The sequence below is a fragment of the Populus alba genome, chromosome 16 (genome assembly GCF_005239225.2).
Source record: "Populus alba chromosome 16, ASM523922v2, whole genome shotgun sequence".
In the NCBI taxonomy this organism is placed as follows: Eukaryota; Viridiplantae; Streptophyta; class Magnoliopsida; order Malpighiales; family Salicaceae; genus Populus; species Populus alba.
Window position 1 is genome coordinate 12,925,757 of NC_133299.1, and position 15,501 is coordinate 12,941,257.

General features: G+C 32.5%; 1 protein-coding gene across 3 annotated transcripts; it reads left to right on the forward strand.

Moving 5' to 3' along the window:
• The first annotated feature begins 10,649 nt into the window (after positions 1 to 10,649).
• On the forward strand, positions 10,650 to 15,001 carry LOC118037447 (auxin transporter-like protein 2). Of its 3 annotated transcripts, none has more exons than XM_035043424.2 (8): positions 10,650 to 11,466; positions 11,730 to 11,947; positions 12,047 to 12,232; positions 12,378 to 12,490; positions 12,607 to 12,888; positions 13,465 to 13,672; positions 13,791 to 14,048; positions 14,503 to 15,001. In XM_035043424.2, the coding sequence occupies exons 2-8, from the start codon at positions 11,774 to 11,776 to the stop codon at positions 14,713 to 14,715; spliced, it is 1,434 nt and encodes a 477-aa protein (XP_034899315.1). In that variant the 5' UTR covers positions 10,650 to 11,466; positions 11,730 to 11,773; the 3' UTR covers positions 14,716 to 15,001. The 3 variants fall into 3 exon arrangements, with proteins under 3 accessions (XP_034899315.1, XP_034899317.1, XP_034899316.1); XM_035043426.2 differs by having other exon boundaries at positions 10,650 to 11,300; XM_035043425.2 differs by lacking the exon at positions 10,650 to 11,466 and adding an exon at positions 11,495 to 11,635.
• The last annotated feature ends 500 nt before the right edge of the window (positions 15,002 to 15,501 follow it).

Genomic DNA, 15,501 nt, shown 5'->3' on the forward strand with positions numbered 1-15,501 from the left:
AGGATAGTTATTGGATCTGTTTTTCCAGATTATACTTGATGCAATCCTTTTTCACATAACCTTCTTATGCTCTTATTATAGAAAAAATATATTATACAATCATATTTAATAGATATAATAAAGAAGACGGTAACTGCTGTTAAAATATCTGATACAGAGTGATTTAAAATCATGAAAAAATACCCTAATTTATGCAAAAGGGTAACATATTTGTAGGATTTACCATATGGTTCTATAGGTAAAACACCCACAAGTTATGATTATCTAAACTTACAAGAGAACAGATATTTATCATATTGTTTCTCCTTGAAGTATAAATGCCTTTTTTTTTTTTTTTCTAATTAAGAAGACGATGGAAGTGGTCCGAACTCAAATCGGATTCTTGTTTGAAAGCAGAACCAGTCGAACTTCATATTATAGACGGCTAGCTAGCTAGTGGTGTAATCTGAAACATTAAAAGCATGAAAGCAAGCTCAAGTTGAAGCAAAAATTATTCCAAACAAAACGAAAGGTTATAGTTTCTCTGAAATTTAGTGTAGGTATGTTGGTAAGTAGCCATTTAAGGCATTAATGTTATGACTCTCTCATTGATGGGGACCAAGACTTGACAGTTTGGTACAAATAATATATGCAGGCCTCATGAGACATCATTTTCTAGCTCTAAAGGGGGTCCATGCATGCACTGGGGTTTTTCTCCTATCAAAATTCGCTTTATACGTCTGGTCATTTTTCGCCTATTTTAATATTCTCCCTACGTTGCTAACCAAGCTTTGGATCCTTAACAATGACCAAATATTTCATAAACCTAACCCCTTGTCATGCAAGACTAAGTTCTTGCCTTGCCCAATTAGCAAACCTCTTGGTTTTGATTTAGACCCTCTGCCGATCGACTGGTAAAAAGATATCGATCAAACATTTGTTCCAAGAATTGTTTTACTAAGAAAACACCATTGATTGTTTTTTATAAAATGTCAAGAAAACATTAAAAAATAATGCTTTTTTAGTTAAAATCTTACCTAAGAGCAAATAAAGAATCTTTTTTAATATGAAAAGAGAAAAATGCCGAAGAAATTAGTGTGAAAGCTTTTCGGTGCCGAACTTGAGTGATTTAAGAGTTTGACAATAATATTGGCCTTTCTTTCTTTGGATTGCATTAACGAGGAAAGGGAGATATGGGAATTATTGGAGATATTGAAAGAGATTGATAGACTGTGCAATTGATCTAATCATATATTACGTATGAATGTCCCATCTCTTTATTCCTCACCGAAATCTTGTGCATATCTCGGTATTAATTTCTGCCAAGAATTCTAATTAATTTCGAGAAAACACGACATGTTCGTTGTTTCTAAGAAGAAAAATAATTTATAAACATCAGAAAAGGGTAACGCTTAGGCACCTTTAAGACAAATAAATAATGAAACAATAACCAGGTTCCATTATTTTCTTTAATAAAAGACTATGATATAGGCTATTTCAGTCTATGAATCTCTACTTGGGAAAGGAAATGATGTTGCTGAAATGCCTGCATCACCCTATGTTTTAATTACGCGTGTTAAACCATCAACGCCACAAATTTTATGTTATATTATTAATAATTATCAATATTTATTTCGTAATTTAATGTATTGACAAGTACAAAAAAAAAAAAAAAAGTTTGAGCCTAATATAATATTTTATCTGATTGTTGCACGCTTGATTTTATAATGGGTCGCTAACTATAATCACATGACTTTTTGAAAATTTCTAATTATTTTTTTATTTCTCTATTATTTTTCATAGTTGTTTTGGGATTTGTTTTCATTCCTAGTTTAAGTTGGTTTATCTAGTCTTTAAACAGCCTAGTATGTTATTTCCATAATAGTTTCTATGAATAATTGGATTTCAAAACAGATTTCCGCGTTATAACTTGGGATTTAGAAACCCTAATTTTTATATCGATCTTTCACGTCAAATATCAAATAAGATTTGAATTTGCTAATTCCCGTTTTAGATGAACAAGCTTACTCAACTCTAATAGCTTAACCGAAATTCACATTTCATCGATGCAACGGAAACATCACAGTCACTTCGGTTCAGTTTGATTGCAGTATGGGTCCGGGGGGCCTCAGCGGATGCCTTCTCCTCCAGCTGCAGAATTGATCAGATTATTGTTCTCATCAATTGACCACCCACCGCATCAGGTGCTGCTGGACCGCAGTCAGCTTCGCACCTTCCAAGAAACCGCGGCAACTGGGCTGTTGTTAGTTCAGAGGTTTTACTCATGTGGGACCAATATCCATGGTCCTGCAAGGGGCACAATGGTGATCATGTTCTTCGATGTTTATCTCTGTAGCCCACACATAATTTACCGATCACTGATCGGAGCTTCAATCTAATTCAGATCTCTTTAGAGGTCGATCTTGCTAATTATTTCATTCATGCAGGATAAAAAGCAAAAACTTTGGGATCGTAGACCTGATATGATTGCCTCATGACTTTAATTAATCAATCAACCAATTAATTACTAAAAAAATAAAAATTAACCTGAGGACTAACCATGCCACGAAAGGTTTAGATGCGGTGAGACCCTACACGAGTACCATCCATTAAAGTGAAAGGCTAGGTGAGTGGAGGCATCGAGTGCCTCCCTAAGTGCACCAGCCCTAAACTCATGAAAAGGCAATTTCCGTCTTTGAGTTGATGAACTGGCCCCCGGGCGCCTGGTCCCCTCTACTGCATAATTTAAGACTCCACTGTTTTACAAATGTGTTTTTATCCAAAAAGCATGCCTCCCAGAAGGTATCGTGCAAAAGATCCACTATGTATTTCATGATTACATAATTAACTCCCATGAATGTATGTTTAACTTAATTAATGGCAAGTGTCCAAGAGTTTTGTGTTAATCATTTGACTAACACAGATGTGTTTGCCATGTTTGACTAACACAGATGTGTGTGTTTGCCATGTTTGACTAATAATTAGGGCTTGGAAGTCGTAATTAACCAGCCCTTTAACCCAGGTAATATCTGTACCCAAACATGGAAATGCCGAGCAAAGAATTTGCTAAATAATTAAAACTTAAGTCACCTGTGGAATTTAGCTATATTGCAACTTTCACTGAATGAAATTGCCCACCAAGACACCAATATTTACCAGGTTTAATCACACTTACGTCTGGAATTTAATTTCTCTAAGCAATCTGATGTGAAAAGGCATATAAATCATGAATGATGACACTATATTGTCACCAGTCAATATAATTGAGAGAAAGCTTTCTTGTAAAGAAGAAAAGCTAAACAAAGGGTGTAACAATAAGATACATGTCAATTCCTAGCAGACAAGTAGGGTTTTCATAGATAAGTTGGTTTAGGTTTGGAATCATTTCTAACTCAATCAATTTTTAATATTTTATAAATTATCAATCTAATTTTTTCAAAAAAAATTAAACCTCACCAGGTTTAATATGTCCAATTGGCCTAACTTTTTTATGGATATTACATATTTTCATGGGTTGTATTTAATTAAAATTAAGATTTTGACTCGATAAATTAGTTGAAACATGTTACAAGCTATAACAAAAAATTTAGGCTTAATATGTCAATTGAATCAATAGAGTAAAATTGAAGAATTAATTGCAAAATAAAAGACATGGTATATAACAAAAAATTAAGTCCTGAACAATAATAATAAAAAAAAATCAATAACACAAGGATTTGGAAGTAGTTAGTTGATGATGCAACAACAAAAATAAAATGTGAATCCTTCCACACCTTTCACTCTAGTCAAAACCCCTAAGAGAGTTAAAGATTGTTGTCAATTATTCATGGCTCTTGCAAATAATTGATCAATTTAGATTTTAGGCTTTACGGTAAGGGTTTTGAATTTTTTTAAAAGTTTGATTGACTGGGGTATGATGGAGGTTTGTCGAAATCAAGTTGGGAATTTTTTTATAAGGATGATAGGAAGGGATTGGTGGTTTTAGTTTGTTGAAACATTGGCTAGATGAGCTTGTCGTCATCAATGAGATAAGGAGATTAGTGAATGAGAGGTTAAGCAACAAGAGAAAAAAAAATTGAATAGAGAGAAAGCAAAGGATTATTTATACCAAGAACTTTATGGAATATAGAGTTATGCTGGCAATTGGTTGTATAGGATATATAAGTTAAGTTAAGTTGATTTATAAAATCCCGACTTGTAACTCAACTTGTGATATCCACTTCTTTTTTTTTTTTTAATCCATTATCATCTATAATATTCATATTATCTTATTTTAATGGGTTGAGTATGATCAAACAATACAATTATTTCAATGGTAGTTTTTTGAACATCCTAGTAAACAACCACTAAATTTAGAAATTACCACTAGTCATGTGACACATGTTAAGTTGGATAATTTTTTTTCTCAATAAAAAATTTAATATACATGTTTTTCCAATGTGTTTTTGGATATAAAAAACTCCAAATTACAAATAAAAATGCTTATACAAATATTTAATTAAATAAATAATATTTAATCAAGAGATTATTAAAATTAAACTCTTTAAGCTTGCAACAAGAGTCATGCATTCAGTTGTGTCTAATAACTTTGTTTCTTTCGATAAATGTTTTGTTTAATCAAATAGTTATTCATGCCAATAAAAGGTAAAATAAAAATATCAATGAAAGCAAATTGAATAAAACTATGAAGTATATAACTATCAAGCAACCCATTATTGAATAACAAAACTTTTAAGAAATAATTAAAAAATATATATGGGTGAACCTGGGTTAACTCGCTAACCTTGTAACCATGAGTAAAGATTAGGATGGACCCATAGAGAGGAAAGAAAAAAAAAAAGCACAAAGATTAATTCCAAAAAAAAATATATGCTAAAGAATGAAATTGAAAAAAAAAATCAATTTTAAAAAAGAAAAAAAAAGGACCAAAGTCAACTCGTGCTAACTTTGAAAACCTGTGACTGTGGTCATGGGGCCGAGATCGATTGTCTAAGAGGCAAACACAAAAAACAATGAGGCAAAATTCTTAATAAAAAAAAAAAAAAAAACTCTTAGATGAAACTAAAGAAAAGCTAATTTTCTTAAAAAGGAAAAAGACTCATGTTAATAAAAGGAATCGGAATCAAATTGGAATTTAAATTAAATTTTTAGGGATGAAATTGAAAATCAAATTTAATTAGTAAAAGGAAATAAAAATATTAACAGAATGAGGATCAAATTTAATATAAAAATCAAATTAACCTAAATGATAGGGACAAAATTGATGAAAAAATCAATCAAAATAAGATAAAAAAAACATATAATAATAAAAAGAATGAGGGCTAGATTACATATACAAAATACATTATAGGACACGCCATACTTCAGCAAAGAGAAGAAAGAGAAAAGAGGAAGAAGGAGAAGAAAAACTATCAGGACCTAAACAGAGCTCCGACACATACATGCATCACACTACCACATAGAGGATGTTGTTGTGTTTCTGATGACATATTTGAAGGTGACTTTTGATCACTAGATTCCACTGTATACACCGCTTGAATAGTGCAAGAGGTGTCTATTTGCTGGCGTGTGTCAGGCATGCCTACAATCTTTTCTTTTTATTAATATTTTATATTTACCAAAAAAACCAAAGTTTCTTGTACCCCCTTGAAAAAAAAAGCTAAAATTAAAAAAAAAAAAAAAAGCCTACAAGGAATTTTAAATTTTTTTGATCTCAGCATCCAGATACTTTTACTGTATATTAAAATTTGAAATATCAATAAAGCACCTCCACCAACCAATTATTATATATATATATATATATATATATATATATATATATATATTATAAAAATATCAAAATGCCCTGGCCAAGAGTAAGACTTAGCTTTTTGTGAGTAATTTAGGTTGCTTATTGTGCTTAAAAAACTTGAAAAATGAAAAAACCCTTTGGAAACAGCTTTAAAAATTTTGATTTTCAAAATATAATATAGACATTTCAATATACATGACAAGGGTACAGAACAAAAATATACCTCATCTTTATCAATATGGTAATAACAAATGAACTGTTATGTAATGATAAAATACCCCTAATAACTTGGTATTTACCTAGTTTTAAAAGGGCAAAATGGAAAAACATCATGAACCATCCACAATGTTTTTTCCATGGGTTTTAATATTTCTTATAACGTTTCCAATAATTTATGGTAAATACATTTAATCATTACTATATTTCCAATATTTTATTCTACATTGTTTTTTTTTAGAATAATATATTTTAAATTCTTTTTATTTGATAATAAAAAATATATGTTTTAAATATTTTTAACCACATTAGAGTTTAGGGTATTAAGCATGGTTATTAAATTTAACCTGGGGTTGATTGTTGTAAAGTCTGGGTCATGGAGTTGGTAAGTTAATATAAGTTAATTTTTTTTTAAAAAAAAAACAACATCATTTAAAAAAAGTAAAAAAATTAATAGATTTTGATAGAATTGATTGAATCATTAATCGACTTAAGTTTTAAACTAAATTATCATAAGTTAATTTCCTTAATTCTTTGAGAAACTCAATCAAGCTAGATTATATATCAACGTGTTATGAACTAAGTTTAATAAAAATAGTATTAAATGAAAGATGTGAATTAAAGACTAAAGGTCAAGAGTGATTTTTGTTTGAAAAAATAATTGAATTGATTTTTTTTCTCATAATTTTAATATACTCATATAAAAAAAATTATTTTAATATATTTTTAAATAAAAAAATACTTTTTAAAAAAAATTCCATGGTAGGAAACACAAAATATATAAAAAATGGGCATGGGATGGAACATGCTCCGAAATTTGATCCTCAGGGAAAAGACCAAAATGGGGCGTCAAAATCAATTCACTAATCATTACTTCTCCCACTAAGCCCCAAAGTTTGAAAAAAACTCACATTTTATGGCTTGACAAATCCAAGCGGCTCTCTTTTATTGGTTGGCACCACCTCACCATGTGTACTTTATTGGTCAATTTCTTTTTTAAGTTCACTCACTCGAAGGGGTAATTAGAGGGGGAAAAAAGGGATATACTAGAGGGTAATTATGGAAAGAGAAATTGAAGTGGAAGGCTGCGTTTGGCTGGGAAGCGGGCCAAGATTGGAACCCTCACCAAGCCGACAAATCCCCGTTTGAACGGGGCATCATGTGGATTTTGCAATGAATATTAGCAACACATTTTCCATTTTACATGCATTTCCTCAGGCACACAACCATGGTGGCTTGGTGGCTCCACCACCACCACCACCATCTTGGTTTCCGCTGCTGTCACCACTTGACTTTGTTTACGACTAATGCTTATAGTTTCTATAATTTCTCAGCCTAAAGTTTCTATAATTTCTTAGCCTAAAATTTCGTTATATGATATAAAAGTAGATGGTGAATCACGTGTACTTTTTTAATTCTTATCTTGTAAATAGTATGTTTGTTTTTTTGAGTTTAAATAGTGTTTTTGAATTTTATTTTATTTTAATTTAATTTTTTAATATATTTTAATTGTTTTGATGTACTACTATCAATTTATTTAAAAAAATATATTATTTTAATATATTTTTAAATAAAAAATACTTTTAAAAAAAAATCATAATCATGATACTAAACACTATAAATTTCTTATCAATAAAAGTAGGCATTATTTCACACACCAAAGAAAAAAAAACGTAATTTCATCTTAAGAAAGGAATTTGATCTTAAACTAGCCATTTAAATTGATTAATTGAGTTTAAATCCCATTTCTCTATTGTTGTAAAAACATAATGAATTAAAAATCCAACTTCATATTTTTTTTAAAAAATACCATTTCTATTAGAAAATATTTCATGTTTAAGAAGTTTTTTTTATTTTATTTCTAGTAAGTATTAATGCTATGCTAATTTTATCAAGAGTGGAAAAAAAATTTTTGGATAATATAATATCAACGTCATATTTTATAATCAAAAAGTAGATATACCAATGATGGAAAAAAAAAAAAAAAGATGTTTGCTTTAGGCAAGAGAACGTTCTGTAAATTAAATTTTTTTTTTTTGTCAAAAACAAAAAAAAATGCTGAATTATTAAGAAATAAAAGAGTGGTAAGGATAGATCCAACCGGATATAATGGGCGATACTGAGCCGTTGCTTGAAAAGGCATGTCGGCTATGATGAGCCGGCGGCAAGTGGGGTTAGAGTGGTTCATTACGCGCGTGTTTTTCTTTTAAAGCGTGCCCACGATTTCTTGGCTGGTCATAATTAGCTCGGCTTGAGCCATATCTGGTAAGAAGGGCTGAGACATATCTGGTAACAAAGGCTACGCGTGCGGCTGCGCCGATTGCACACTCCTATTATTTTTGGGCTAACCATTACTTCGGTAAATTTGGGATGTAGAAATTGACCTTTCTATCCTCCCTTCGATTAATTGTTTATGTCAATATTTTAAAATAAATCACCGCCTGGATTCCCATAATCTAATCTCGAAGAATAATTGTTATGAACTTGAATTGATATATGTATTCCTTCGGTGGAATTTTTTAAGAGATATATCTCGTAATATTCGTTAATTTCCTAAATAAATTTTATCTCAGTTATTTGATTAAATCAATTTCAAAACATTTAGAATTATATATTTTCTAATTAATATAGGGATTTCTGTTTTTAGATTATTATGCATAACAACAAAAGCAATGAATACGCTATCTTAATAAGGCTTATCTAAAAATGTGTTTATGATTGCTTTTTCAAATTATTTTTCATGTTAAATATATTAAAATGAATATTTTTTTATTTTTAAAATAATTATTTTTAATATCAGTATATTAAAATAATTCAAAACATATAAAATATTAATTTTTAATAAAAATAATTTAAATTTTAAAAAAACACCAGTTTTCAACACATTTCCAAACAATATCTAAATAGTTTAAAATCCTAATCTTTTAGAAAATCCTTGGAGTGGTTAATAGTTTCCAAGTAAAAACAATTTACCCCCATCACATGACGTGATTCTTTTTGCTTACCAAAAATAATAATAAAAGTTTTTTTTTTAAAAAAAGGCGATAAAAGCACAATGGGCCTCCATTCCACGTATTTGCTTGGGTTCTGCGGCCCACGATAGAGAAATCCTATCGTGTCACTCTCACTCGCTGATAGATATCGTGTCATCCAAGACATCCATCTCCTCCAATGTAGACGAAGCATGTAGCACGCGCATGGAAGGCGAGCGTGGAATGGGATCTATGTATTGAAGGAGGGGACAGGGAGGAGGTTTGATGGAGCTTCGAGTAAATTAAAATTGAATAATCATTTGAAAGGAATCGAAGTCTCGACATTTACTAAAGTGGAAAAGGAATTAATTGGGAAATTAAATGCATGGAATTATTGACTGGGATTTGGATCTGAGCTTATTAATTTACACCACACCCTTTGTCAAAAGCATATATATTATATATATAAAAAATATATAAAGCAAAATGTCAAGGATTAGGAATAGCATCTTGTGAGATTTAATGTATGATTTGTGTGATAAGTTGGAGTAATATTAAAATATTTAAAAAAATAAATAAATCTCGGTATCTAAAAATATTTTTTACAATTAAATTAAATAAACAATAAAATAAATGTGTATCTATACATATTAAATTATCTCTCAAATAATATAATTAAAAAGATAACATTAACTTGCCTTATTGAAAAACAACACAACTATTTAATAAGTGTGTGTGTATGTCTTATAGTTTAATTTAAAATTTCAAATAATACTTGTCATATGCAAATCAAACACAATTGACATCATTTTATTTGCAATAATTATAATAATCATCAATGAAAACGAGTAGTTGTGGTCAATTCAAATTTTATATAAAATTCCTTAATTTGTTAGGTTAATTAATAGATATGATAATTATTTGTAGGCAATTTAAAATTTAATAAGGTTCTTTTTATTCACGTTAATATTCGGACCAACTTATATACAACTCGATTAATTTTTACAGGTTTTAAATTTAATGACCAGGTAAGTCTTGGTAGCTATCAAAATTTAAATAGACCACAACTAACCTAGTGAGAACCCTATTAAATTAGAGAATGAAAGTATTTCTTAGCTTACCTAGTTAATCAATAACCATAAAAAAATATTCTAGCGATAAAATAATATATATATATATATATATATATATATATATATATATATATATATATATGTTATCTTTGGTTTAGGGCTCGATTGATTCGTTTCTTTGTTTGTACTAGTAAAAAAAAAAAAATTAAAGTGGACTCGATTTAACATAATTAATTTCATCAAATCTTGTTAAATTTATTTTAAAATAATATTATTTTTACTAATTTATATAAATAAAAATTCCATTAACTCATCCAATAAACGAACTGTACAGTGTACTAGATCAACCCCTAGTGGGATTTAATAACCATGGATGAAAGCTGGTAAAAAGTAGAGGTATGATTTATAAAAAAAAAAAAAAAAATTAAAGAAAGGGGCGTGGAACAGGTTAAGAGGGTAGATATCAATAAACCTGCAACAATGACGGCAAGATAAATACTAGTAGCATATAGTAAGACATTTATTACAAAGTTAAAAAGATGGTGGTAGAAGTACTTTAAACTTTAAAGTTGTAATTTTGGTTTTATGGTGCTTATAAAAAGGAAGGTCCATGGCTAGGTTCAGTCCTTAGCAAGTGATTAGAACAAGGTCCCAATCGCTTAGATCTCTAAATTCTCTTCACACACACACAAACACCAAAACGAAGGCTCAAAAAGAATCGAATCACGAGTGCAGTTGGAATACAACAAGGGATTTTGGGTTTCATTTCCACTTTTTTTTTTAAAAAAAACAGAGTGAAGGTGAGGAATTTCAAAGCCAAAATTTTAAAAAGAACAAAAAAAAGAGAGAGAGAAAACTAGACTATAATAGCAGTAGCAGCAGTGCTACAGTAGTTGAGACAGGAGCAGTGAGTGAGTATTTATAATTTTGGTTTATTGGTGAGAATAGGAGTGGTGGAAAGGATCTTTTTCTTCAACATCTGCAAACACAATTGATTTCTAGTGTATCTTTTTTTTCCCTGCTTTTGAGGTCTCGCCGTCTTTGAAGTCCGGCTCTGGCCCTTTTGTCTACTAGGATTGGTGGCGCATTAAAGCGGGGAGCGTTTACAAGAGAGATCCGTAGCTGAAGATATTTTTCGGGGTTCTCAGGCTGCAGGCATTCTTAACTCTGGTTCTTGGAACGAAGAAATCTTAAAAACTCTCTCGCAACTGTGCTGTTCCTGTTGACAGCGTGCTTGTTGGTTGTTTCCAATCTGAAAACAAGGAAAAGGTGATAAATCAAAGTCAAGCAAAGGACGTAGCAAGGAGGGGCTTGAATATATATATATATATATATATAGATATATATATATCAACAAGGTCATTTTGGGTCATAGAGGAGGTTCTTCAGTTTCTCTTTCTTTTTTCCCATATCGAAAGAGACATTTCAAAGCGAGGTTAGTATACATGAAAGTGGAGTAATCATGGGGGGAAATAAGTTTGAAGGCCCTGTTCCTTTTGTTTTGTTTTTTCTTTTTGTATCTGTGGGGTGGAGACTGTGAGTGACTTAACTGTTTCTTACAAGTCTGGGAGAGGGAATTTGGTGGTTTTATTTGGATCTGGGAGGTGGGGGAGTCTTAACTGGCTTTCGTTTTCTGGGGTTGCGTTGTTTTTGATCATCTAGTATTTTGTCTCATTTACTGTCTTTTACATGTTTCAGATCTACCAGGATTTAGAAGTTGCTTTTAGTGAAAAACCAAGACAATGTCGTCTCAGAAGCAAGCAGAAGAAGCAATTGTTCCTAACTACAGCGAGACAGATCAACATGAAGGCAAGGAAGAAGAGACAGAAGAGAACCACTCTTTGTTTAGTATCAAGAGTGCTCTCTGGCATGGTGGGTCTGTCTGGGATGCCTGGTTCAGCTGTGCCTCCAATCAAGTACTGTATCCCTCCACTCCACGCCCCTTTTCAAGATTCCATGGGTTCTTATTGCAAAAAACAGAAAGTATTGACTGGTTTTGATGGATTCTATTGCAGGTAGCTCAAGTACTGCTGACACTTCCATACTCCTTCTCTCAGCTTGGTATGCTGTCAGGGATTTTGTTTCAGATATTCTATGGGATTGTAGGGAGCTGGACAGCTTACCTCATAAGCGTGCTTTACATTGAGTACAGAAGCAGAAAGGAGAAAGAGAACGTTAACTTCAAGAACCATGTCATACAGGTTTTGTTTTTGCTGATCACCACCACCACTAATACCTAATCTTCAATGCTAAAATATCTTAAATTACAGTAACTATTTAAACTCAACGTAATTAAAAAAGATTAAACCTTGTTTTTTTCCTTTTTTTTCTTTTGGATTTGTTCAGTGGTTTGAAGTGCTTGATGGGCTACTGGGTCCATACTGGAAGGCAGTAGGACTTGCCTTCAACTGTACCTTCTTACTCTTCGGATCTGTCATTCAACTTATTGCTTGTGCAAGGTAAGAGCTTTATGATCATTTTCTGTTTTAGCCTTCAATTCTAAATTAAAAATAAAGTTTGATGTCTTTCTTGTTTGATTCTCAACTGTTTCTTGTTTTTTTCTCGGTGTGAACAGTAACATTTACTACATCAATGACCATATGGACAAGAGGACTTGGACTTACATTTTTGGAGCTTGCTGTGCCACAACAGTTTTCATACCCTCTTTTCATAACTACCGTATTTGGTCTTTTCTTGGTCTTGGCATGACCACGTATACCGCCTGGTACATGGCCATAGCAGCTCTTATTCATGGCCAAGTAGGAGTCGTCACACATTCTGCTCCGACAAAGTTGGTGCTTTACTTCACCGGAGCCACCAACATCCTCTACACCTTTGGTGGACATGCTGTCACCGTGTAAGCTTCCTTTTCTTTTTCATTTTTTCACTTGAAAGATTTTATTATCCTCTTCTCTTTTTCTTTCACTTGTTTCTACACGGCTTCTGTTTGCAGCTTTTGCCGGTCATGTTGGGGTTCGAGACCCACAGACAAAATCATATTACTTGTTCCCTTTCCATTTCTCAAGGAGAGAATAGAAATGGACAGTAAAATGGTCCAGCCTTCTTGTTTTACTACAGGCTTTACCTTTTAATCTAGTCTTCTTTTGTCTTTACCTGGTTTAGCATAGTTTCCTAATCATGGGACTCAATAGTGGGAGTGTAGTAACTAGTAAAAACTACAGAGAGTGAGAATCCAATGAACATGAGGTCCATCGAGCCATTTAACACTGTACATATGTAATCAAGTTGTCGCCAGCTTGCTTCACCCCCCTTGTTACTTTCACCATTAATTAATATATAGTTCTTGTCGAGTGAACGGGGGAGTGAATGATGAAGAATGAAAAGTTAGGTCACACTTGAACCTTATTTTTGAATGTTCTTTTGTTTGTCCGTACGGACTTTAAATGGGGAGTTGATCAATTAAATTTTACAGGGAAATCATGCATGCCATGTGGAAGCCCCAAAAATTCAAGTATATTTACTTGATGGCTACTCTCTACGTGTTCACACTAACCATTCCTTCTGCTACCGCCGTCTACTGGGCCTTCGGAGACGAGCTCCTCAACCATTCCAACGCCTTCGCTCTCCTCCCCAAGAATGGTTTCCGCGATGCTGCGGTTATCCTCATGCTCATTCACCAGGTCTAGTTAAATTTGGCTGGATTGATTCGATTACTTGACTGCCCTTGAAAGAATATATATATACAGAAGTTCTTTTTAAGGGAATTTGACCGAGGTAAAATTGTTTTGAACGGTGCAGTTTATCACATTTGGATTTGCATGCACTCCATTGTACTTTGTGTGGGAGAAGGTGATAGGGATGCATGACACCAAGAGTATTTGCTTGAGGGCACTTGCAAGGCTACCAGTGGTGATCCCGATATGGTTTTTGGCTATAATCTTCCCGTTCTTTGGACCCATTAACTCAGCAGTCGGTGCTCTTCTGGTCAGCTTCACCGTCTACATTATCCCATCTCTAGCTCACATGCTCACTTACAGAAAATCCTCTGCTAGACAGGTAAAAACGCTGCCTCTAATTCTCTCACTCTTAGTAGAAAGCTGTAGTTATCCTGATCTTTTAGGGGTGTTGAGGTCTTAATGGAGTGAGTGGACACTCCGCGTTTGATGGGGATTCCCACAGTCCACAGTGACATACATTGTCCCAGCTGAGTGGAGACTGGATATGAGAGATGGAGAGAGGATGCAGGAGATGTACAAGAGAGCATTTAAGGCTAGGATTTGGAAATATTACGAGAATGGAGTTGGGTGGCATGTCGTTTTCATTTAGTTATATGCTACAGTTGGTGTGTTGTCCTCTGTCCTGAAATCTGAGCTGGCTGGCTGGCTTGACTCCCTCCCTTTCAAATAGTTCAACTACATGTCTGTCGCAGATGCATATTTTGTCAAAAAAAATTGCAAACAAACGTAGTTTATTAGCACTGAGTTTATTTGAATATTGTTTCTTCTGGCAGAATGCTGCAGAGAAGCCTCCTTTCTTCCTGCCAAGCTGGACCGCCATGTATGTTATCAACACCTTCGTGGTGGTGTGGGTGCTGGTGGTTGGTTTTGGGTTCGGTGGATGGGCTAGCATGACCAACTTCGTCCGGCAAGTGGACACGTTCGGGCTCTTCGCAAAGTGCTATCAATGCAAGCCAGCAGGAGCAGCACCACCGCGTCCTCACTGAGCTGACTCACTGAAGCAAATCAGTCCCAAGATTTCGTCTGAGAAAATATTTCTTTTGCTTCATATTTTGTATCATACAAAGGGGAAGTAGCAGTATCTCCCCTACATGTGATGTGTGCTGGATTTTGCTTTTTTTTTTTTTTTTTCTTTTTTTTTCTTTTTTTTTTTTTATCTCCTGGGGGTTACTTAAATTAGTTGATGAAATAGTGTGTTGAATTGTGATGATTCCTTTGCTATTAAAAGCGTAGGCTAATTAAATCAGATGAAATATATGCTTAGTTTTCATATTCCTTCCCTTTTCATATCATTATTTTTTCTCCTTCTTAGTTGTAATGTCATTATTACTTGGCATGTTTCCAAAGCATAACCTTATAAAAAATGGCCGCAACGGTATGGGTCTCTCTTACTGATGATCCAAATTCATAGGATATTAACTCATTTTTTGGATCCTATGAATAACGGGTAAAATATATATATTATCAAATAAGCTTTGAAATCCATTATATTATATGAATATTTTTGTAGAATATTTAATTTTTTTAAATATAATATGATATACATATTGTAGATAATACATAACAATTGGATATCCAAAACTTGGACAATTAATAATAGATATGAATACAATAATAATAGATATAATATGAATATGATACGATTCAACCACTTATTATAATTCCGATTTATTTATTTATTTATTTTGATTAATATAGGTGTCTGGATCAGTTTGTGCATGCTTCGACTAATTTCACGGTCTTAAAGTTATGATTATATAATCTTTTAATAA

Coding starts and splice junctions, on each gene's coding strand:
- LOC118037447 (XM_035043424.2), top strand. CDS start 11,774: ATGTCGTCTCAGAAGCAAGCAGAAGAAGCAATTGTTCCTAACTACAGC. Junction 12,491..12,606: donor CAACTTATTGCTTGTGCAAG/GTAAGAGCTTTA, acceptor CGGTGTGAACAG/TAACATTTACTACATCAATG. Junction 13,673..13,790: donor TCCTCATGCTCATTCACCAG/GTCTAGTTAAAT, acceptor TGAACGGTGCAG/TTTATCACATTTGGATTTGC.